General features: G+C 41.8%; 1 protein-coding gene across 1 annotated transcript; it reads left to right on the forward strand.

The window, feature by feature from the left end:
- Positions 1-16,464: 16,464 nt before the first annotated feature.
- FCGR1A (Fc gamma receptor Ia) lies at positions 16,465-25,679 on the forward strand. The gene is made up of 6 exons (XM_012442107.3): positions 16,465-16,640; positions 17,034-17,054; positions 17,838-18,092; positions 22,114-22,365; positions 23,940-24,224; positions 25,240-25,679. The coding sequence occupies exons 1-6, from the start codon at positions 16,469-16,471 to the stop codon at positions 25,503-25,505; spliced, it is 1,251 nt and encodes a 416-aa protein (XP_012297530.2). The 5' UTR covers positions 16,465-16,468; the 3' UTR covers positions 25,506-25,679.
- Positions 25,680-25,761: the final 82 nt, after the last annotated feature.

Genomic DNA, 25,761 nt, shown 5'->3' on the forward strand with positions numbered 1-25,761 from the left:
ATAGTATTATTTGGAGTGACATCAGAAAATTGGAATGAAATATATCTGTAAAAAAGGCAAATCTCTGCTCTATTTCTTCCCCAATCCTTAATACACAAAGGAGGAAACCTAGCCTCAGGTTAGGTTTTCTCTTCTCATTCTTCACATATCAGGTCAGGTACTGAGCTCATTTGCTGATGTTTGGGGACATAGTATTTGAGGGATATAGTCATTACTGCCCCTTTTCTACCAGACCAGTAATTCCAGAACTTTGGGAGGCCGAGAAAGGTAGATCACTTGAGGTCAGGAGTTTGAGACCAGCCTGGCCAATGTCGTGAAACCCCGTCTCTACTAAAAATATAAAAATTAGCCGAGTGTGGCAGCACGCCTGTTAATTCCAGCTACTTGGGAGCCTGAGGCAGAGGATCCCTTGAACCTGGGAGGTGGAGGTTACCGTGAACTGAGACCACACACTGCTCTCCAGCCTGGGTTACAGAGCAAGACTCTATCTCAAAAAAAAAAAAAGAAAAAAAAAGAAAAGAAAGAAAAGAAAAAGCAATAACAAGTAATAGGGTAGTCTGTAAAATTAGGAGCAGTAACATAGAGGAGTAATTAGAGTAGGCTGAAAAAAATTGAAAGATCTTCTTGAACAAGATCCTGAAGAAATGTGTGAAAATGAGTTAACTAAGGGAATAAGGAAGCACATGAGTAAATACAGCAGCATTACCTAAATTCCCTTTCTATCATCTCCCCGTCATCTTCTCCCACATCTCCTAACCAACCTACAGAAATTTAAAAACATTGAATTTTTATCTAAATCTGATAGGGGATGGACCGGAAGAGAATTACTGATTACTCTTTCAGTCGGGATTCATCCTAGCAGTAATTATTTGCAATTTAACAGAAATAAGTTCATTTGACTAAAGTGATAGCTTGGAAATCACTAAAATGAAAAAAGAAATGTTTTAGAGAGTATGGATTATATATGTGAATAAAAGAGAAATCACGTCACCCTTAAACTCACTGGTTTGAGGAAGTGAGGGCCCCACATATCTGATATACAGATCTCACATGTGAGTTTTCTGAACTGAACCATCTGCCATCTATCTGCGCTAGTGAGATAGTATTCCTAACCAAATCAGGGAAAATAATGATATGATCCCAGGAAGTCCTTGCATTCCCAGACTTCTGATCTCATCTGTTTAATTTGTCATTGTAGAGACCAAGAAAAAGCTTCCCCTTCTACCCTCTGAAAGTTTGCTGAACGTGGACTATTGACAAATTAATAAGAAGAGAAAAAGCATACAAAATTGATTTAACATGTATAGCTCAGAGGAATCAAAATAAGTTGATTACCCAATAACCCAATAAAGTCCAAATGCATATATACCCTTCCTCATAGGGAAAGGGGAGATGAAGGGTATAGCAATGAATGGTTTTCAGGGGGAATGAATGAACCCAAAGAACAATGATCTGGGACAAAGTTCCTATGAGCTCTGGGGTAGGTAGCCAGATGGTGAAGGGCACAACTGTGAACAAACGTTGTTTTATTATGCAGATAAAGCCTCTCAGGTACTCTCTCTGAGCTGCACTTGGAGGAATACAGGAAAAGTCTGTCAGGGCAAGGTGAGGACGCCTAGTTTCTTCACTTGTGGTTAATCTTTCCTAGTTATTTGATGAGATTCCTGGGGAGGGGGTTTTTAAGACAATTGCATTCCTATTTTATTTTATTTTATTTTATTCTTTTAGATGGAGTCTTGCTCTGTCGCCCAGGCTGGAGTGCAATGACGCAATCTCAGTTCACTGCAACCTCCACCTCCCAGGTTCAAGTAATTCTCCTGCCTCAGCCTCCCGAGTAGCTGGGATTACAGGGACCCTCCACCACACCCAGCTAATTTTTTGTATTTTTAGTAGAGATGAGGTTTCACCATGTTGGCCAGGCTGGTTCGAACTCTTGGACTCAAGTGATCCGCCCACCTCAGCTTCCCAAAGTGCTGGGGTTACAGGCATGAGCCACCATGCCCGGCTGACAATTTGCATGTCTTTTGGAAAGAATCTTTCTTAGATAAGGAAATTCCATAGAGAGTCCCTGCTGGTGCTTCAGGAAAGTAAGAGGATGGGGGCGAGGTGTAGGTAAGGGTGGGGAGAGGTCAGAGAAAGTTACCTTGAGGCAGCTTCTTTAGTTCAGCATGTCAAAGTGCCGTATTTTGGGGTATCGTTTTCTGAGCCCCAGCAGCATCACAGGCCATAGTTCCTAAACCTATAGAGACAGCACTGAAGACTGCCATGTTAGAAACATGGAAATAGTTCATTTCCATTTGAGACAGCCTCAGCCTGGACTTTATTGTCCATATCAATATCAGCATTTTGGTCAAAGCTGTTCAACAAGTCTCTAGGAAGTTCCGAACTTTCCCACATCTTCCTGTCTTCTTTGGATATTGTTTAGATGTCTCTGAAGTGAAAAGAGCCAAGACTTGGATCTAGAAGTCAGTGGTAGAATGGGAAAGACTCTAGTTGTAACTTAGAAACCACCTCAATTCTCCCCGGTTTGGCATTTGTCATTGTTTATTTAGGCTGCTGCCAAGGGGTTCTATTCAAGCCTCTGTGACTCAGCAGTGGGCACAAGCGTAGCTATCCCCCTTCCTTCTAGGCTAATGTTCAAAAGAAAACCTTGCCACAAACTATGCATTACACGTATCTTCCAATATCTTCATAGAGTCAGGTGAGGAGGGAGGCCAGAGGATCGTCTCAAATGCTAACAGTATCCTGAACAGGGTCTTCATTGAGCTCTACCCTAGTATTGTAAAATAGAGTTGTAAGAAGAACTGTCTCCCCATGTCCCTTTTGACCACAAGAAGCCTGTACTCACCCCACGAAAAGCCAGAAGATGTACAATATCTGCTACTTCTACCAAATGCTAAGCCACTATGAGGATATAATGCTTTATTTTATTTTTATGTATTCATTTATTTAGAGACAGAGTCTTACTCTGTCACCCAGGATGAAGTGCAGTGGTGCAATCATGGATCCCTGCAGCCTCAAACTCCTGGGCACAGTGATCCTCCTGCCTCAGCCTCCCAAGTAGCTGGGATTGTAGCCATGAGCCACCAGGCCAGGAATGCTTGCTTTCTTTTCTTTTGTTTTCTTTTCTTTTCTTCTTTCTTTCTTTCCTTCCTTCCTTCCTTCCTTCCTTCCTTCCTTCTTTCTTACTTTCTTTCTTCCTGCCTTCCTGCCTTCCTGCCTTTCTGCCTTTCTTTTGTGAGACAGAGTCTCACTCTGTCACTGCGAGACTCCGTTCACTGCACAATCTCCGTTCACTGCAACCTCTGCCTCCCGGATTCAAGCAATTATCCTGCTTCAGTCTTCTGAGTAGCTGAGACTACAGATGCATGCCACCAAGCCTGGCTAATTTTTGTATTTTTTAGTAGAGACAGGGTTTCACCATTGGCCAAGCTGGTCTTAAACTTCTGACCTCGTGATCCATCCGCCTCGGCCTCCAAAAGTGCTGAGATTACATACGTGAGCCACTGCACCCAGCCAACAGTGCTTCATTTCCTGACTCTCTCTCTACACCCCTGCTGCAAAGGACTAATTTTCCCCAAAAATGACTTGACTCTGACTAATTTTAGCCCCTTCCTCTTCCACATGATAAAGCTGCTAATTGCGTGACAGAGGATTGCTGAGTTACAAGTGTAGAGGGAAGCCTATTCAAGGGCAATTAGCAATCATTCTGTTTCTGTTAAACCTTATGATTTTTCTGTCACTACTGCACAGAACTACACAGGGAGCTAGTTTGTGTCTCGCTGCACCATTTACTAATTTTTTGACCCAGAGGAAGTAACTTGACCTCTTGTAGTTTTATCTCAAGTACAAAATTGAGACAACAGTAAGATGTTCTCATCTGAGTAAAACGTTGAAACGTTGGCGTGTTCCAGGCTTGTTTAGATGGGTGGAAAACACACACACACATTCTCTGTCTCTCTCTCTCTTACTCTGTCTTTCTGATAAGTTTTGTTTTCACTTCCTGCTAAGAATCAGTCCAGAGATGACTGGAGGAAGAGAAACTAAGTTGTGGTGACAAAGAACGAGACTATGAATAAGGATAGTCTTACCCTAATAGACCGGACAAACCCCTAAGAAACAAAATCACTGTGCAAAACCTTTCAGGCAACGTGCGGTGGCTCACACTTTTAATCCCAGCACTTCAGGAGGCCAAGGCAGGAGGATCACTTGAGCCAACAGTTCAAGGCCAGCCGGGACAACGTAAGAAGACCTTGACTCTACAAAAAATATAAAAATGAGCAGAGCGTGGTGGTGCATGCCTGTAGTCCAAGCTACTCGGGAGGCTGAGGTGGGAAGATCACTTGAGCACAAGAGGTCAATGCTGCAGTGAGCCATGATCATGCCACTGCACTCCAGCCTGAGTGACAGAGCAAAACCCTGTCTTAAAAAAATTTTTTTTCAAGGATTAGAACCACTGCACATGCTCCTTCTGATCCCCCAAAGTGTAAGATTTTCAGCAAATGACTATCTCAGGACAGTCTTGCTGAGTCCACCAGTCCACAGCTACCCAAGCCCTAAGAGTTATGTGAGTTGAGAGCTTTTCAAGGTTCAGAGAAACTGATCTGACTCCCACAAACCTTGATCACAGAGTAAAGGTTACTTATCGCCTGGATTATGTGCTGGAGGAGCTGTGGGCAGGAGCATTAGCTACATCATTAGAGCGGAAGCTTCCGGTTGATGTAGTATTACGTTGTAAAACACTTCAAACAGTCAAATCCGCTTACAGAGAAGTTTCTCACTACTACTTGAATCTGCTTCCTCCCATAGGTCATTACAGGAAAAATGATCGCCACCCTTATTCATTCACTAATCCCCAAGAATATTGAGAGACACAAAGACTGTTTCACCAAGAGTAAAATTGTTAGAAATTCTGGATCATGCTGTTATAAAGGAGGTCATTTGTTTTGTACATATGTCCGATGTTGAAAGAATTTGTAATATATGTGCACATTCAGCCATATGCATGTGCGTGTGCACACACACACACACACACACACACTGCAGACAATCAGCATCTTCATAGATAGATTTGCCAGAGTTGAAATACTTTGAGGAAGAAGGTGATAATGTAGAGTGGCTACAGAAAAATATCTACACATTAGGAATCTACAACCATGAATTTTTGGTAATAATTCTGTTGCCACTGCCTACAACCTGAAAATGGTGAATGAATTCTCCTCTAAAGATTTCATCCTAGCCGGGCGTGGTGGCTCACGCATGTAATCCCAGCACTTTGGGAGGCTGAGGAGGGTGGATCACGAGGTCAAGAGATTGAGACCATTCTGGTCAACATGGTGAAACCCCATCTCTACTAAAAATACAAAAAATTAGCTGGGCATGGTGGCGCGTGCCTGTAGTCCCAGCTACTCAGGAGGCTGAGGCAGGAGAATTGCCTGAACTCAGGAGGCGGAGGTTGCGTTGAGCCCAGATCGTGCCATTGCACTCCAGCCTGGGTAACAAGAGCGAAACTCCATCTCAAAAAAAAAAAAAGATTTCATCCTGGTGATTATTTTCATGCTTTCTCATACAAAACATGCATGGTACACTGTTAGAAAAATTACTAAAAAATAGAAATACAATATTCACAAATAACTGTGTTTCTGTTATTTGTCAGAACACTAATCCAAACGTATGGGATACAGCTAAAAGAGTAGTTAGAATAAAAAAGAGACTCTTACATTCCTATATTAGAAGTGAAGAAGGGTTAACATTAACAACCTAAGCATGGGACTTGAGAAATTAGAAAAAGGACAGAATAGAACCAAATAAAGGAAAAACAAGATAAAAATAAGAGCAAAAGTGATTAAAATAGAAAAGACAAGATACAATAAATAGAATCTACAAAGTCTAAGGTAGATTCTTTAAAAAGACTAATAACTGGCCAGGCGTGGTGGCTCACGCCTGTAATCCCAGCACTTTGGGAGGCCGAGGAGGGTGGATCACGAGGTCAAGAGATCGAGACCATCCTGGTCAACATGGTGAAACCCCGTCTCTACTAAAAATACAAAAATTAGCTGGGCACGGTGGCGCGTGCCTGTAATCCCAGCTACTCAGGAGGCTGAGGCAGGAGAATTGCCTGAACCCAGGAGGCGGAGGTTGCAGTGAGCCGAGATCGTGCCATTGCACTCCAGCTTGCGTAACAAGAGCGAAACTCCGTCTCAAAAAAAAAAAAAAATACTAATAACTGGTCGGGCATGGTTGCTCATGCCCATAATCCCAGCACTTTGGGAGGCTGAGGGGGACAGATCACCTGAAGTTGGGAGTTTGAGACCAGCCTGGCCAACATGGTGAAACCCTATCTCTACTAAAAATACAAAAATTAGCTGGGCATGGTCGTAGGTGCCTGTAATCCCAGCTACTCGAGAGACTGAGGCAGGAGAATTGCTTGAACCTGTGAGGCAGAGGTTGCAGTGAGCCAAGATTGTGCCACTGCACTTCAGCCTGGGTGACAGAGCTAGACTTTGTCTCAAAAAAAAAAAAAAAAAAAAAAAAAAAACAAAACTAAAAACTTTGAAAAGCTCCTGGTGAAATTTATGAATGCATATTTAACAATCTTAAGTACAAGACATTAACAAACCAAATCCATCAATATCTTATAACATGTAATAAATCATGCTGAAATTAGATTTACTTGGGAATTTAAGAGTTCTTTAACAGCAAGAATCTAAAAATGTAATTAGCCACAGTAATACATTTAAAGAGTAAAACTATATTATGATCTCAGTTTATAGAGAATAAGCATTCAATAAAATTAACATCCATTTATGATTTAGGAAACTAAGAAGTAAGATATCATTTTTCCTGGAAAAAAAAAAGTCTACCAAAATCCTACAGAAAATCACTGCGTAGGTATTGTAAAGAAGAAATTTATTTATTTATTTATTCATTCATTTATTTTGAGACAGAGTCTCACTGTGTCACCCAGGCTGGAGTGCAGTGACCACTGCAACCTCCACCTCCTGCATTCAAGCTATTCTCCTGCCTCAGCCTCCTGAGCAGCTGGGATTACCAACACGCCCAGCTAATGTTTGTATTTTTAGTAGAGATGGGTTTCACCATGTTGGCAAGGCTGCTTTCGAACCCCTGACCTCAGGTGATCCACCCGCCTCAGCCTTCCAAAGGGCTAGGATTACAGGTATGAGTCACAATGCCCAGTCAACAGGAAGAAATTTAAAGCTCTAAACATTTGCAGAAAATAGGAATGTGTGCAAAGAAGACACAAAAAATTTTGTAAAATAATCTAATCTAAAAAAAATTTTAAAGACTTTTAGTGAGGTATCTGGATATAAAATCAATGCTCCCTAAATCAGCTGTGTTTCCATTATATCATAAACAAACATTTAGAATTGAATTAGCAAAGACAAACACACACACACACACACACACACACACACCCCTAGAAAGAAATCCTGCAAGATTTGCACAGGGCATTTATGAAGAAAACTATGCAAATTATGGGAAGTTATTAAGAAAGACCAAATAATTGAATAGATATACTTCGTTTATGGTTTGGAAGACTCAATGTCATAAAGTATAAATCCTCTTCAAATTTGTTACATATTCAGTGTAAATCTGATCTAAATCCCAACAAATATTAAGAAATCTGACAACTCGATTCAATGTGTACATTAATGAGCAAAAATCCAAGAATAACTATGAAAATCCTGAGATGAATAAGGAGATTGCACTACCATGTATAAAGATGTATTATAAAGCTATAGTATTAAGACAATGTGGTATTGAGACAAAGACAAGCCAATTGCTGGTGAAACAGCATAAGCTCTAGAAAGAGAAACACACATATGTGAAACTTTGTGATAGAACTGTCAGTTCATATCAAAAAGAGGATGATTAGGTTTTTTAAATGGTACTGGGACAATTGGTTATACATATGGGGAAAAAAAAGAAATTAGATACTTGCCTTACATCACCTACAAATATGGATTTAAGTCTTAAATGTAAAAGGCAAAACTCTAATACTTTTAGAAGAAAATCCTTTGGAATCAGCAAAGATTTCATAAGCAAGACAAAATACCAACCATAAAATAAAATACTGACAAACCACATCAAAATTAAGAACTTTTATATATGAAAAGACAACATAAAGTCAGATGAGTTGCAAATCAGGAAAAAATAATTTCAACAGAAGTAAGCCATGAGGGTTTGTATCAGGCTAAATTTTTAAACCTTTGTAAACCAATAAGAAGACAAAAGTGTATACAATGAACAAAATAAAAGCCACAAACAGATATTTCATGGAAGAAACTACATAAATGGTAAATTAACATACGAAAAAGCTGTCAACTTCATTAGTAATCAGGGAAATCTAAACTAAGACTACTATAGAGTATTATTTTATAACTACAAAAATGGAGATGGGGACTGAGAAGTCTTCTTGTAGTATATAAACCAAAAATAAAATTCTAAGGCCCTCCAAGCATCTGAATGGACCCCTACTCTTGGCCAAGGGCATTCCAAAGTTAACCCGAAACATTAGTTCAGGCCATGATGGGAAGCGGGAGCTGAACATGCCTCATCATATCCCCCTCCCTTTAAAAATTACTGATAGAACAGACTCTTTAAGTCTGATAAAAAACATTTACAATCTACTCTCTCTGAAGTCTGCTGCTTGGACACCTGGAGGCTTCATCTTGATGATAAAACCTTGGTGTCCACAACATCTTTTTTTTTTTTTTGAGACAGAGTCTTGCTCTGTTGCCAGGCACCAGGCTGGAGTGCAGTGGCTCAATCTCGGCTCACTGCAACCTCTGTCTCCCAGATTCAAGCATTTCTCCTGCCTCAGCCTCCCGAGTAGCTGGGACCACAGGTGTGTGCCACCACGCCCAGCTAATTTTTGTATTTTTTAGTAGAGATGGGGATTCACCATGGTCTCGATCTCTTGACCTCATGATCCGCCCACCTCGGCCTCCCAAAGTGCTGAGATTTCAGGCGTGAGATGCCACAACCTCTTATCACAAGCCAGACATTCCTTTCTATTGATAATAACCAATTGCCAATCAGAAAATCTTTGAATCTGTCTGTGACTTGGAAGCCACCCCACCCCTGCCTGCTACTTCCAGCTGTTCTGACTTTCCAAACTGAATCCATGTACATTTTACATGTATTGATTGATGCCTTATGTCTCCATAAAATATATAAAACCAAGGTGCGTCCTGACCATCTTGGGTGCATGTTCTCAGGATCTCCTGAGGGCTGTGTCACGGGCCATTGTGCACTCATATTTGGCTCAAAATAAATCTCCAAAATTTTACAGAGTTTGGCTCTTTTTGTTGACAAATACTAAGTGTTGACCAAGAATTTAATGACATAGAAATCCTCATATCCTATTAATGGCAGGGCAAAGTAATATAGCCATGTAGAAATTAACTTGGCATCATCTTATAAAATTAAACATTTACATATCTATAACATCTTTTTTTCTTTTAGTACTTTTTAAAGATTTTGCAGCTACATTGTCTTCTCACTTGCATTATTTCCAGCAAGAAATCTGATGTTTTCTTTGTTTTTCTGTGTGTAGCATGTCTTTTTTTCCTCTGATCACTTTTGAGATTTTATCTTCATCACAAATTTTCAGTAATTTGATTATTATATCCTTATGCTATTTTTTTCATGGTTTTTGTTGTTTGGGGGGTGTTTTGATTTGTTTTTGTGCTTGGGGTTCATTGAGAATCTTGGAATTGTAAATTTATAGTGTAGGGGAGACAAAATAATTTTTCTTCTACCCTTCTGAGTTCTCAGCTAGGACCTTAATAAACCTTAATAACAAAAGACAGATTAACAAGAGAAAAACAGATACTCAGGGAAAAATGAATAACTCTCAAAGAGATGGCCTAGAATTTTCACTTATATAGCATCTTCAACTAAAAGAAAGAAAGAAAGGTGTTGGGAAAGCCAGTTTTGGGAAAATGTTCAGGAAAGCAAACAAGAGTAAGGTTTATTATGCAGATTTAAATTGGTACCTTCTACCTTGATAAGAGCCTCTGTGATTTAGTCTTCCTTCTTTTCCTAGCACAAAGAGGGAGATAGCCTTACAAATGGAGATTTCCTTTAAAAATGTAAATTTCCAGCCACTGTGGTGTCTCACCTCTGAAATCACAGAACTTCGGGAGACTGAGGTGGGTAGATCACCTGAGGTCAGGAGTTCCAGACCAGCCTGACCAACATGATGAAACCCCACCTCTACTAAAAATACAAAAATTAGCCAGGTGTGGTGGCACATGCCTGTAATCCCAGCTACTTGGGAAGCTGAGGCAGGAGAATCACTTGAACCTGAGAGGCAGAGATTGCACCAATGAGCTGAGATCACACCACTGCACTCCAGCCTGGGTGACAGAGGAAGACTCTCTCTCAAAAAAAAATGTAAATTGCCCTTACAGAAGAGTAACTTCTACTGTGTTTTTAGAATTCTCCAGTGTCTACTGTTTTTCAAAATAATCAGCTCAAAATAATCCTTATGCCAAAAAGTCATATTTTAGGGTGGCACATTCTTGTCTCCTACAAGTTTTCATCAAGTTTGAAAAGTTTTTGACCATTCTTCGTTCAAATATTTTTTCTATCTGTTACCAGAAAGGTGTCCTAATCCAGACCCCAAGAGAGGGTTCTTGGATCTCATGCAAGGAAGAATTTGGGGTGAGTTCGTAAAGTGAAAGCAAGTTTATTTAAGAAAGTAAAAGAATAAAGAATGGCTACTCCATAGGCAGAGCAGCCCCAAGGGTTGCTGGTTGGCTATTTTTGTGGTTATTTCTTGATAATTTGCTAAACAAAGGGTGGATTACTCATGAGTTTTTCAGGAATGGTGAGTAATTCCAGGAACTGACAGTTCTTCCCCTTTTTAGACCATATAGTATAATTTTCTGACGTTGCCATGGCATTTGTAAACCGTAATGGTGTTCATGGGAGTGGCTTTTAACATGCTAATGCATTATAAGCAGCATATAATGAGCAGTGAGGACGATTAAAGGTCACTTTCATCACCATCTTGGTTTTGGTGGGTTTTGGCCAGCGTCTTCACCGTATCCTTTTATCAGCAAAGTCTTTGTGACCTGTACCTTGTGCTGACCTCCTATCTCATCCTGTGACTAAGAATGCCTTAACCTCCTGGGAATGCAGCCCAGTAGGTCTCAGCCTTATTTTTCCCCTACCCCTATTCAAGATAGAGTTGCTCTGGTTCCAACTCCTCTGACATATCCACCTCCCTCTTTTTTCAAGGACTCCAATTACACATATATTAGCCCACTTGAAGTTGTCCCACACCTCACTGATGCTCTTTTCATTTTCTTTTTAACTCTCTATTTCATTTTGGACTGTTTCTATTGTTCTGTCTTTGTGTTCATTCATCTTTTTTCTGTGGTCCAATGTGCTCTTAGTCTCATCCAGCATACTGGTTTCCATCTCTAGAAGTTGGATTTTAGTCCTTCTCTATTTTCCATGTCTTAACTGAGGTAAGACCCTTCTGCGTTCTCTGTTACATGCCTTGCGAATTGTGCTCTCCGTTTTTGGGAACTGGCACTATTTCCAGCCCTGTGTGAGCACTGGGTACCGTTCCAGTTACTGTTTTCAAGTGATTCTTTCCGGGTTAGTTTTTTCACACACACGCACCTGTGAAATTAAAAAAAAAAAAAAAAAGAAGAAACTTTTTATCTGAGGAATGTGAGCCCCTTTAAATTATCAGGCCCGGCCGGGCGCAGTGGCTCACGCCTGTAATCTCAGCACTTTGGGAGGCCGAGGCGGGTGGATCACGAGGTCAAGAGATCGAGACCATCCTGGTCAACACGGTGAAACCCCGTCTCTACTAAAAATATAAAAAATAGCCGGGCATGGTGGCACGTGCACCTGTGGTCCCAGCTACTCGGGAGGCTGAGGCGGAAGAATCGCTTGAATCCAGGAGGCAGAGGTTGCAGTGAGCCGAGATCACACCATTGCACTCCAGCCTGGCGATAGAGCAAGACTCTGTCTCAAAAAAAAAAAAAAAAAAAAAATTATCAGGCTCAGAGAGGTATTGGAATGAAACTGCAGTCATCACTTCCCCTTGAGCTAAATAATTCTCTCTTAAATTATTTAGCTCTCTTAATTTATTTATTCTCCGCTTGCTAAATTATTTATTCTCTGCTTGCTATACGGGCTCCAGACTGATGCCAAGCAGCCATAAAATGCCATATGCTGGACACCATAACTCATGCCCTATAGTTCAACAATGTATAGCCAATAACTAATCAATGTTATCTTTGTAAACCAATTAAAATTTCTATCAAAGAACTTTGTATCCACCCACTTCTTCTTCTTCTTCTTCTTCTTCTTTTTTTTTTTTTTGAGACGGAGTTTCGCTCTTTTACCCAGGCCGGAGTGCAATGGCTCGATCTCGGCTCACCACAACCTCCGCCTCCTGGGCTCAGGCAATTCTCCTGCCTCAGCCTCCTGAGTAGCTGGGACTACAGACCTGTGCCACCACACCCAGCTAATTTTTGTATTTTTAGTAGAGTCGGGGTTCCACCAAGTTGACCAGGATGGTCTCGATCTCCTGACCTCATGATCCACCCACCTCGGCCTCCCAAAATGCTGGGATTACAGGCGTGAGCCACCGCGCCCAGCCGCACCCACTCCTTCTTACCTTTGCCTCTAATAACCTGCGTCTGACAGAGGCTGACTGAGCACTCCCTGAGTTAACTTGGAAGTGTGTCTCGGGCAGCTGTGGCTCAAGTAAACCTTTTAAATTACATGTTGTGCTTCAGCCTCTTCCTCCTAGATCCACACACTGATTACTACTCTGCTGAATACTTGGTGGGGACCCTCAGCAGATCTCTCTATGTGCAGCTTTTTCATTTCCATTTCTTTGTTCCATGAACTCTAGCCACTTTGATCTCTCCGGACTCTCAGCTGTGTCTCCTCAACTCCAGGACTCCACTGGGATCTGTCTGAGTTCCCCTCCCTGTACCATAGCCTGGAGACCCTCTCAATGCAGTGGGCGAGGCAATTGTAGGAAGAAAAAAAAAATCATCTGTTTTCTTCCCTATCTCTCAGGGATGACTGTCTTTTGTTGCCTGATGTCCACGGTTTCAGAAAAACATTTTCATGTATGTTATTCTTTTGTTTAGCTTAGTTTTGTTTCAGGTGAGAGGATAAATCCAGTCTCTGATACTCCATCTTGGCTGGAAATCTGGTATGACATTAATAATATTCTAGTTGTTAATTTGGGTTGTGGGTTCATAAATGTTCATTTTCTTATTTTGCACCATTCACCATATTTTTTCATTTGTATAAAATATTAGTCGACTTTTTTAAGTTCTAAAAGAAAGTAAAGATTTTTTTTGAGATGGAGTTTTACTCCTGTTACCCAGGCTGGAGTGCAATGGCACATTCTCGGCTCACTGCAACCTCCACCTCTTGGGTTCAAGCGATTCTCCTGTCTCAGCCTCCCAAGTAGATGGGATTACAGGCATGTGCCACCATGTCCGGCTAATTTTTTGCGTTTTTAGTAGAGACAGGGTTTCACCATGTTGACCAGGATGGTCTCGATCTCTTGACCTCGTGATCCACCCGCCTTGGCCTCCTAAAGTGCTGGGATTACAGGTGTGAGCCACTGTGCCTGGCCTGTAAAGTGATTTTTTTAAAAAATAAAGCCTATGAGTATGATGGCATTATAAAAGTATCAGTACAGGCCGGGTGCGGTGGCTCACGCCTGTAATCCCAGCACTTTGGGAGGCCGAGGCAGGTAGATCACGAGGTCAAGAGATCAAGACCATCCTGGTCAACATGGTGAAACCCTGTCTCTACTAAAAATACAAAAAATTAGCTGGGCATGGTGGCGCGTGCCTGTAATCCCAGCTACTCAGGAGGCTGAGGCAGGAGAATTGCCTGAACCCAGGAGGCGGAGGTTGCGGTGAGCCGAGATTGCGCCATTGCACTCCAGCCTGGGTAACAAGAGCGAAACTCTGTCTCAAAAAAAAAAAAAAAAAAGTATCAGTATTAAAAAAAGAGAAAATAACAATATATGCATAAAAAAAGGATCGGTATATGGAAATACAAATGTCATATACGGATGTAAATTCTCCTAATGGTTCTTATAAGCATCATGATTTTTTTTCCATCAATTTTTATTTTAGGTTCCGGGGTTCATGTGCGGGATGTGCAGGTTTGTTATGTAGGTAAATGTGTGCCATAGTGATTTGCTGCACAGATCAACCCATCACCTAGGTATTAGCTGTTCTTCCTGATACTCTCCCTCCCCTCACCCCACCCGACAGGTCGCAGAGTGTTGTTCCGCCACCACGTGTCCATGTTCTCATCGCTCAGCTCCGCTTATAAGTGAGAAGAGAGCTGAAGACATACCCAAGACAAGAAAATAGAAAAAAAATAATAATAAGTGAGAACAGAGCATGATTTTCATTGTCCATCAAATGCTAGAAAACTACTCTGCATTCGTCACTATGTTTGCTCCATTTTTCTAGCTCTTCTCACATGAATTTAAACCTCCATCAACGGCTATTTCCTCAACATTTGGAAACAACAGATATTTATTAGAAAAAAAAGTAGTTTATCCTTCCAAGTTATAGATCTTACATTCCCCTTACACAACAATCCTAATTCCCTCATACTATCTTGATCAATGAAATGATTTCACTTATTTTTCAAAGAAGCAGCTATTTTCCTACAAAGCAGGAATTGTAAGGGATGGGGTGGGCACCGTTTACTCCCTTGGTGAGTAGGCAAATGAAATCGAACTGTCTGGTTTCGAATCCTGCTTCTACTTTTTACAACCTTGGACAAATTACCGATCTCCTCTTTCACTAGATGTATTATTTGTAAAATGGAGATACTATTGTCTCCTCACAGATTATTGTGAGGCTTAAATAAGAAAATATGCATCAAGCGTATTTGTCTGGCATGTAATAAGCACTCTAAAATTTATTCAGTGATGAGGACAATGATGACAGACAATCTGATAGCATCTTATCCAAAGTAAAAAAAATGTACATTTCCTTTGAGTAAGCACTACTGATTCTAGGAATGTGTTCGAAGGAAGCAGTAAGTCAAATGTTTAAAGGTAGGCACAGGACTATCAATGGTAGCAAACAGTCTTTTTTACTGATCATACGGTAAAAAATTAAAAATAACCTACATGTTCATGAACAGAAGTTGATGAAATAAATTATGGTACATGCATACAGTTGAAAACTTCGGAGACAAAATAGTAAAATAATTACAAATACAGGCTTTGAACATAAATTTCAACAAGCTGAGGCTTCTCTCATCTCTTCAGAACACCCTGATTCTTCCCAGCCTTTCTTCCTTGCTTTTCATTTGTGTCAGTCAGCTATTGTTCGTGTAACGATCTTAAAATCTCAGTGGCATATAATGGTAAGCGTTTAGTTCTCACTCACAAGTTTGCAGGGCAGGTGAGGCAGCTGCACGTCAAGCTACAATGTCCAGGGCAGCTCTGCTTCGTACTGTGGCTGGCTAGCTAAAACATGATCTTGTCTCAGCAATCACAGGAGAACAAGAGGGTGAGAGATAATGTGTGAGGCTTCCTTCCTAAGTGTCAAGTTTGAAATTAGCACCATGTCGTTTCCATTCATATTTCACTGGCCAATGAAAGTTGCGTGATGAGCCACAGTCAAAGAGTCAGAGAATTACCTTTATGAGGCTGTAGAGAGAGTGTAGATTCCGGGAGAGGTGAGAAACTGGGGCCAGTATGTCAATCTACAGCATGATTTGTCATCATTTTTCATTCTCTGCCAGTAAGATTGCCACCCGAGTCTCTCTACACTCCCACTTTCTGTTTAGCTCTCTCTCTTATCACCACAGCTAAAAGTCTTTTTATAGGGTTACAAGTCTGTCTCAGAACCACCTCAGTTTAGTGGCACAGAGCTCCCCACTTGTACTCTGAAATTCTCTTCTTGAGGATATTCATATCCGTGTACATGAGTTATTTTTTTCCTCTATAGCATCCACATTAAAAATTTAATTTCCCTGGATTTAGCCAAAATAAACACTCCAAATTCATGACGTCTTTCAGGAAGAGTTTCTTTTCTTTTTTAACAAAAATGGGAGATTGAGCCTGTCTGTGTTCCGCAGAGGAGCAGAGGGTGGTTTGTATTAGGGCAGTTCTCATAGATGAGTAACTTTTCCCATGGCCTCACAGAGGCCGATATGGAAACTTCTGGATTCAAATGATCATTTGGTGGCATTATCCAGGCATTGAACCAATTTTTAAAAGTGAGGTTTTGCCATATTCTAACCCTAAGAAACAGAAATGGTAGAAGGAAAAGATAATCGGAATAGAATGTCAATAAAACTTCAGCTTTTACCTGGATTCTGAGAGTTCATAACCTAAAAGTCAGAGCTTCAGACTGGGAGAGATGGGCTAAGAGGTACAAGAATTGGGGAAAGCATGTTTCATAAATTCAAGATGTATTTCTCAAAAAAGGAACATGATGAAAATGTTCAGAAGAGGCAATTTCCTTCCTCTTTTCTACTTGGACTCCAGAGCCCCCAGCAGAACCTCTTCAATATCTTCAGATTTCACTGCTCCCACCAGCTTGAAGATAACATGTGGTTCTTGACAGTTCTGCTCCTTTGGGGTAAGTTGGACTCAGAGCGGATGGTTAGAAGGGTTCAGGCTGTGGCTGTGGGGAGTCAAGAGTTTTGTCTTGCTGGGGTAACTTTGGGTAGAACTCGTGAATATAGAGACAACTGTATCTGTGCTTCCCTGGTTTATTAGAGCTTATTTTATCAAAAGGATGGGAAGGGAGGCCCTGAGGTAACATTAAGTCTGGAAGCACCACAGTAACGTTTCATTGATAACCATCTGTAGCTTGTTCAGTTCTGTTAGTATTTAATTTTGAGAAAGGAAAATAGAACCTCAAAAGACCTAAGCTGATCCCTGAGTCTACATTAATTCTGTCTCCCAAATTCTCTCTTCTTCATCATTTTCCCTGGACCAACTGGTATCTTTATTCTCTGATCTCTTGCAGTTCCAGTTGATGGGCAAGTGGGTGAGTGATCTCCAATTCTCCTTCTATGCCATTTTCCTACTTCCAAAGGATGGGTTCTATTAACCTGAAGAAGAGCACATAGGGAAAGCAGAAAAAGGAGAAAGATTTACAAATTATGTCAAATCTCCCATGTTCAGAGTATGATTTTCATAAGAACTGTGATTTTTAAGCTCTCTTTCAAAAGTTTTCTGAATGAGCTCTTTCCTCTAAATGAAATGCCTAAATGTATATATAACAACAGCAAAGGGCCAGAATCGCACAAACCCTGAGGTAGTCTGCTGGGTTTCCCAGCGGGATGTTGGGAAACCAGTCTCCCTTACGAGAAAGATCAGTGGTTTTTTTTTTTTCTCCTCTTAAAGAGCCAGGCAAGTACTGAAGGCTTCAAAGAGAGGAGTTTCAACCTCCGTTTCCAGCGCAGAAGCTGCTGACCTGCGCTGTACTCTCAGAGACAGTGTAGCCCAGAGGATAAGGAAAACAGCTTGTCCAAGTCTAAAACCCTGCTTCATTGCTCCCAACAGAAAAACCTACATCAGTAATTCAATCCTCAGGAGCCCCAAATTCCCAACACTCGATGAGGATTTGATAACACGAACAGAAGTCTCTGCAGCAGGAGTTGAACACTCTTAAAGGCTGGCTTATGTAGTTTCCACTTGCCTATTTTTCAAATAAATCTAAATATGTATTTTCCCTTGTGCTATCCACAAAAAGCCTTACCGGTTGCCCAGAGCCCTCCCTTTTACTCCACTTGATCTTCTTCTTTTTCTTCTTTTAATCTCCAAGTAGACCCCACAAAGGCAGTGATCACTTTGGAGCCTCCCTGGGTCAGCGTGTTCCCAGAGGAAACCGTAACATTACAGTGTGTGGGGCCCCATGCGCCTGGGAACAGCGCCACACAGTGGTTTCTCAACGGTACAGCCACTCAGACCTCGACCCCTAGTTACAGCATCACCTCTGCCAGTGTCGACGATAGCGGTGAATACAGGTGCCAGACAGGTCTCTCAGTGCTAAGTGACCCCGTACAGCTGGAAGTCCGCAGAGGTAAGTATGACTTGGACCAGGAGGGCTGGAAACCACAATGTCTTCCTCTGTGTTCTCTCCTTTCTGGACGCCAGATATGTGTGTGTCGATTTATCTTAGTGCAGGTCTCAGCTCTCTGTACTTACCAGGTGAAATGAAATCAGTATACTCAAAACATCACAGCAGGGTCCTTAAACTGTGTACCGACAGTAATTCAGCTGGGCCAGCTCTAAGTAGGATGTCTAGAGTAAGACTTAGGCCCTGAGATTGTATTATTATTCCAAATGTATGCTTGCACATAGTAAATAATAATAATTGAAACAAATGGGCAATGAGGAACAATGAATTATGCCTCCCACCCCAAAACCCTAGGTCTGCAGTCACCTTCCACAGAAAAACAACTGCTAATATATATATATATTTAAATTATACATAATATGTATTATATATATGTAGTTTTAAAACTGTGGTTGGTAGAATAATTTCTATGTATTGTCCTACATCTTACTTTTATCACTTAAAATATCTTGGAGGCCTATTTATATTTATAGAAATCTATTTTAAAATGTCTGCTGCACCACTGTACCAGAATTAATTTAACCATTCTGCCTATCAGCAAATTTATAAGACCTTTCCATTTTTTTTAATTTTTTTTATTTTTTATTTGTCCATTCTTTTTATTTTGCAAGCACTGCTGCAGTAAACATCTTTATACATACATTCTGGGGGCACATTTCATAGTATATAATATTCAGAACATGGAATTATTGTCATATTTTAATAAATAGAAGCAGAAAAACCCACCACCCACTTAAACCTGTAAGGAGTTTCTGTTTGTCAAGAGATGGAGACTGCAATATTCTCAGGAAAAAATGCTTCATTCAATATGCAAGACAAAATAACCAAATGTACTATTTAGTTATTCAGAAGTCATGAGTTGAAACTTCTTTGAAAGTGAGAATGCAAAAGTTAATCCACACTAGAGGCAAAATTACCTTTATGCAGACATGGTTGCTATTAGAGGAAGCGTGTTGAAACTGTCTGAATGTCTGAGGGGAGACTTGATGTTCCTCATGTGTCCCTTAGATCTCTGTAAATAAATTCTTAGGATGGAGAGGTGAGGGAAGCTGACAGAGCTATTTCTTTTCTTTTTTGAGTCAGTCTCACTCCGTAGCCCAGTCTGGAATGCAGTGGCACGATCTTGGCTCACTGCAACCTCTGACAGAGCTGTTTCAAGACACTTTGTATAGTTCAAGCAGAAGTGTTTCATGGTTCAAGTGACCACAGAAGGACTAGGGCTGGGAAGAGGCCATTTTCTTTGCCTCTACACGGACTCTAGGACAACCAGCATCAGTGACTTACTGAGAATCATATCTTTTTTACATTACATTTTAATGTGAATTTTCGTTGAAATATAACCTGCGTACGACAAGCCATAAGTGTACACCTCAGTAAATTTTTGCAAAGTAAACAGCATCCAGATCAAGAAATAGAATATTTCGGGCGCCCCAGAAGCTCCTTCTTGCCCAGGTCGAGTCCACCCCCTGACACTGACTTCCAGCACCGTAGGTTTTCAGCCTATTTTTGAACTTCACATAAAGGGCTACAGTACGGGACAAGACGTACTCTTTTGTGTCTGGTTTCTTTTTCTCGACATGATGATTGTGAACTGTATGAATTGAAGTTCATTTGTTCTTATTTATGTGTATTTCATATTTTCCCGTTCTACTGAGGGACTTTTGGACTGTTTCTGGTTTTGACCTCTTATGGCTGTGGACCTTTTTTTACGTGTTTCAAATATTTCCTACCATTACTAGTATTTGACAGTTTCTGATGGAGGTATGTTACAATTTCCCACTCTTTTGGATATATAAATGCAAATTAAGCATTTCCCTAATGACTATGATATTGACCATTCGCATGTTGGGTATTCTCTTTCATAAGGTTTTTTTGACAATTTTTCTATTGTCTTTTTCGTATTGACTTATGAGAGTTATTTATATATTCTGGATATCTGCATATAAGTCCTTTTTCAAGTATCTTAAATATATTCTCCATTCTGTGGCTTGTCTTTTCACTATCATATCAGAGTCTTGTTTGTTTGCTTTCAGTGAACAAGACTTCTTAATTTTACTACAGTACAATACACCAAAATCTGGGGTCGTTGCTGTCATGCCCTATTTTAAAATATTTTGCCACAGTCAGCCGTGGGAGATTCAATTGCAGCTCACTGACCCTTAGGCATTTCAATTTAATCTGTATATGCTGAGACCAAGAATATGCAGCTGGTTGGTGGGCCTGAATCCTAATGATATGGCTGAAAACGAGTGTCCCCAAGCCGCTCCAAGGGCATGAAGATGGGCGAATGATTGTTGAGTAGGAAATTAGGAATGTCTGCTAAAAGCCGCATCTCGTGAGTTTTGATTTGTAATATTCCCATTACCACTTAAGGTTAAAAGTTTTTAAATTTCCATTAGACATGTTTTATTCATGAATTATTTAGAAGTTTTTTGGAGGGTGGTTCTTTGTTAATGATTTCTAATGCTATGGCATCTTGGTTAGAGTTTGTGTTAAGTATAGTATCAGTTCATTAGTATTTGTTGAAAAACGCTTTGTGGCCTAGTTCACACTTAATTTTTCTTACATTACATGTGTGTTTAGAAAGCATATGAATTTTCTTTCTAAAGTACAGCATCCCACAAAATCAAGTCTATTAATTAATATTTTCTACAATTACTAGTGTTTGACGGTTTCCGATGGAGGTGTGTTACAATTTCCCACTCTTTTGGATATGTAAAGATGTCAGCGTTCAGGCAGTGCAATCTTCCAGCACCTTCTGGTTGTGGGTGAAAATAAGGGAGGGAAGAGAATTAATTATATTTGGAAGCATTATGTCAGTATCTATGACTGTAAAATTCATGCTACATATAGCATAGAAACACCTGCCTTCCATTCTTAGATAAGTTCTGGAGAGGGAAAAAGCATTATTTTCTCTTCTCCTCCTTGGTCTCCTAAGAACTCCATTTTTATTTAGCCAAACCAACCGCCTCTGGAGAAGTAGGTGAAGCATTTTTGGTTATGTGTAGAGGTGTATGTCAAAAGAAAGAACCCCTTGACTTGGAGCTTGTTTTGCAAATGATATCATTAATATGCGAGTATTCCTATCAACGTAGTAGGAAGTTTACATCTGATGTTCGTCCTTCTGTGTGTTTGTCTTAGGATGAGTGGTCCTATTAACAAATTTGTCAAGACGTGGAGTGTATTTGTTTTCTACTGCTGTGAAACAGTTTTAGCAGCTTGCAACAACATACATTTATGATCTTCCAGTTTCCATGGGTCAGGACTGCCATCACAGCTTGGCTGAGGGCCCTGCTGAGGGTCTTCCAAGGCTGCAGTCAGGGTGTTGACTTTGCTGTGTTTCTTTTGAAGCTCTTCCAGGCTCAAACGTCACTGGCAGAATTCAGTTCTTTGTAGTTATAGTACTGAGGTTCCCACTCTCTTGCTGCCCGTCAATGTGGGGCCACTCTCAGGTCCAAGAGGCCCTTGACTTGTGGCCCTCTCCCGGCATGGCAGCTTACTTCTTTAAGGTCAGGAGGAGATTTTCTTCATCCAGTCTGCTAAGATAGAGTCTCACACAATGTAGCAATCCCAAGAGTAACATCCCATCATCTTTGTTGTATTCTGTTGGCTAGAAGCAAGTCACAGGTTTTACCCACACTCAATGGGATTACACAAGGGAGTGAGTCATCAGGATCATTTTAGAATTCTGCCTACCATGCTGTATGAACCGTTTTTGTTTCAACCAACTTCTGAGATCTGGAAAGGGAAGATAAGAAAGGGCTGCGTGCACAGTTGCCAGTAAAGATTGCTTTAATTTCCACCAAAGCTAAAGATATTTAAGGAACTGGACATAGGCCTGAGATTTAGCAGAGCTCTGAGGTTGGATGCTTCAGGGAGAAAAAACAGAAAGCCATGCAGCCAAACTCGGGCTTCCTTGTACCTCCTCCACTGTATGCATACATTTTGAATTCACATTTTTCAGACTGGCTGCTACTCCAGGTCTCCAGCAGAGTCTTCATGGAAGGAGAGCCTCTGGCGTTGAGGTGTCATACGTGGAAGAATAAGCTAGTGTACAATGTGCTTTACTATCGAAATGGCAGAGCCTTCAAGTCTTTCTCCTGGAACTCTAATCTCACCATTCCGAAAACCAACATAAGTCACAATGGAATCTACCATTGCTCAGGCATGGGAAGGCACCGATACACATCAGCAGGAGTATCTGTCACTGTGAAAGGTATTGTATCGGAATAGTCATAGAACTGATGGTCCCTCCCTCCGAGGGACCACCATAAATAATCTAAACTCCTCACTTTCATTTACAAGCGAAGAAACTGAGCTCCAGAGAAGTCAACTGCTTAACTAAAGGCCTCACCATGACCAGTGGCTGGGATGGAACCAAAACTGAGGTCTCTGCGTCCCAGTCCATTGCTCTTTCTAGTGTACTTCAGCCCCCATCAATAATCACAGGAGCTAATGTCAAAGTCAGGGCATAATGTAGATCCATTTCATTCATCTTATTTTGGTTGTAAGGAATAGAGAGACTCACTCTAGGTAGCTAGAGAGTTAGAAGAAAATAATGCCATGGAATCTCATGAAAGCTCCATAGAAAACATTAGGAACTGGGTTATACTGTCCGTCTACCTCTCAGGGACAGTGCAGCCTCTGTGGTGCCGCTTATTCCTAAGCAGATATCTGCAAGCTAAGCAGCTTCCGCTATTCCAGTTTGCATATGGCCTTGTCTGGCTCTTTCACGGCTGCCTTTCCTCTTTTTTTTTTTTTTTTTTTTTTTTTTTTGAGACGGAGTTTCGCTCTTGTTACCCAGGCTGGAGTGCAATGGCGCGACCTCGGCTCACCGCAACCTCCGCCTCCTGGGTTCAGGCAATTCTCCTGCCTCAGCCTCCTGAGTAGCTGGGATTACAGGCGTGTGCCACCATGCCCAGCTAATTTTTCGTATTTTTAGTAGAGACGGGGTTTCACCATGTTGACCGGGATGGTCTCGATCTCTTGACCTCGTGATCCACCCGCCTCGGCCTCCCAAAGTGCTGGGATTACAGGCTTGAGCCACCGCGCCCGGCCTGCCTTTCCTTTTAATACAATCACTAGCAACCTTTTCCTTTCTGAGAAAAAAAACAGTTCATTCCCGCGGGAAAGAAATTACTGTCCCATATTATCTTTTTAAGTCGGGAACACAACTAATGAGTCACTGAAATGACAAGCATGTGAATCAGGGTTCACTCCTAGTTGACCACTGCCCAAAGGGCTACCAGATGACATGGCCACTTAGGGAAGGATGGACCATGTAAAGCAGGGTTCCCGACCCTTATCCGCCCGTGGCCTGTTAGGAACTGGGCCGTCCAGCAGGAGGTGAGCTTCCTCTTGAGGCACCATTACCCTTGAGCTCCCCCAACCTGTCAGATCAGTGGCAGCAATTAGATTCTCAGAAGAACACGACCACTATTGTGAACTGCGCATGCCCGATGATCTGAGGCAGAGCAGTTTCCTTCCAGAACCATCCCCACCCCACCTTCTGGCTGTGGAAAAATTGTCTTCCACAAAACCCATCCCTAGGACCAAAAAGGTTGGGGACCACTGGTGTGGGGGTATTCTCAGTAGGACTGAGCAAGCTGGCAACCCTAATTATGTCTATTAAGACACCCCAAGAATGACTCTGTGCCGGAAGTAAGAAAGGTTATGCCTTATCGATGCATTTCCCAGGGCCAGCTTTCCCAAGGGGGTAAAGGGCATGTCTTGTGAAAAGGACCTGGCTGCTAAACAGGCAATCCTGTCCCCCATCACCTTTCTCTTTAGAGCTATTTCCAGCTCCAGTGCTGAATGCGTCTGTGACATCCCCCCTCCTGGAGGGGAATCTCGTCACCCTGAGCTGTGAAACAAAGTTGCTCCTGCAGAGGCCTGGTTCGCAGCTTTACTTCTCCTTCCACATGGGCAGCAAGACCCTGCGAGGCAGGAACACATCCTCTGAATACCAAATATTAGCTGCTAGAAGAGAAGACTCTGGGCTTTACTGGTGCGAGGCCGCCACAGAAGACGGAAATCTCCTTAAGCGCAGCCCGGAGTTGGAGCTTCAAGTGCTTGGTGAGTGAAAATGACGGGAAGCCACTGGCGCGGGAGAAGGGGCTCCCTTCTCTCCCATGGGACTGAGGTTTGTTCGAGGGGCTCCCTTCTCTCCCATGGGACTGAGGTCTGTTCGAGGGGCTCCCTTCTCTCCCATGGGACTGAGGTTTGTTCGAAGGGCTCCTTTCTCTCCCATGGGACTGAGCTTTGTTCGAGGGGCTCCCTCCTCTCCCATGGCACTGAGCTTTGTTCAAGGGTTTCATGGCCCAGACAGGAGGGGAACGTCTTTTCAGGAAGAGCCCCCAGCAGGCCTTTCCATCCTTGATCAGAACATCACTCTTCTCACGAACTTTATTAAATTTCCTTTCCTTTCGTTTTCTTTTTCCTTTGCCTTTCCTTCCTCCATTTCTTCCCTTCATTTTCCCTCTATCCTTCTTTTCTTCTCCTTCCTTATTTTCTTTTCCCCTCCCTCCCACTCTTTCCCCCACCCACTGACCCCCCCCTTCCCTGCCTCCCTCCCCCTCACCAACAATCTCACCAACAATTTATCCAGTTCCTCCTATCTATTGTCACAGGTCTGTGGATATACAGACGTTCCAGTAGAGTCCTTGCTTCAAGGAGCTCACAAGGTGGATTTATAAGACAGTGATTTTGTAAACTGCAAATCACCACCTCCCAGGGTATCTCTAACTGAGGCAGAGGGATTGTCAGCTCCAGAATAAAGGCTCTTTGTGGGGAAAAATGTCACTCCTCAACCCAAATTCATTTCAAGTATTAAATGGCACAGAGATAGCAGTTGTCTCTGAAACTATGGAGTTAAGTCCACTGACGGCGCTTGGCAATTAAGCTCTTCCAAGGAGCCTGTCCCCGTCTATACACCATATAGCCAGTTAGAGCTGCCACCAGTTCCTTCCTGCTCCCTGAAACGACCAACGCCTCCTTGGACACAGGTACATCAGGTCTCAGCCAACCTTCCCTTCCAAACATAACTCAGTCTCTAAATAGTATCTCTTCTCTTTGTCTTTTTCTGTTTCAGGCCTCCAGTCACCAACTCCTGTCTGGTTTCATTTCCTTTTCTATATGGTAGTGGGAATTATGTTTTTAGTGGACACCGTTCTCTGCGTGACAATATGTAAAGAACTGAAAAGAAAGAAAAAGTGGAATTTAGAAATCCCTTTGGATTCTGGTCATGAGAAGAAGGTAACTTCTAATGTGCAAAAACACAGACATTTAGAAAAAGACCTGAAGCGTCAGGAACAAGAAGAACAGCCGCAGAACAGGGTGCACCGGAAGGCGCCCTAGGAGGCCAAGTAGCAGCAGCTCAGTGGGTGGCCATCGGTCTGGACCGTCCCCTGCCCACTTCCTCCCCCTGAGCACTGCGCCAACAACGTCCAAAACTTCAACACCACCAGAACTGTAGGTCTCACAGCATATAACAATTAATTAAAGGAAATAAATGAACTGACTTCAACTGGGGTACATCTGGAAATCTGGTCATCAGAGATGACTTGAAATGAGGCCTACTCTAAAGAAATCTTGAAAAACCAAGTCAAGTCTA

This window comes from Aotus nancymaae, unplaced genomic scaffold, assembly GCF_030222135.1.
Source record: "Aotus nancymaae isolate 86718 unplaced genomic scaffold, 86718_ANA_hifiasm-v0.15.2.pri h1tg000108l, whole genome shotgun sequence".
In the NCBI taxonomy this organism is placed as follows: Eukaryota; Metazoa; Chordata; class Mammalia; order Primates; family Aotidae; genus Aotus; species Aotus nancymaae.

Bases quoted from the DNA above. Each gene is read 5' to 3' on its own strand.
- FCGR1A (XM_012442107.3), top strand. From the start codon at position 16,469: ATGTATTTCTCAAAAAAGGAACATGATGAAAATGTTCAGAAGAGGCAA. The intron at 16,641-17,033 runs GTAAGTTGGACT...GATCTCTTGCAG, and splicing joins GACAGTTCTGCTCCTTTGGG to TTCCAGTTGATGGGCAAGTG. The intron at 18,093-22,113 runs GTAAGTATGACT...CACATTTTTCAG, and splicing joins ACAGCTGGAAGTCCGCAGAG to ACTGGCTGCTACTCCAGGTC.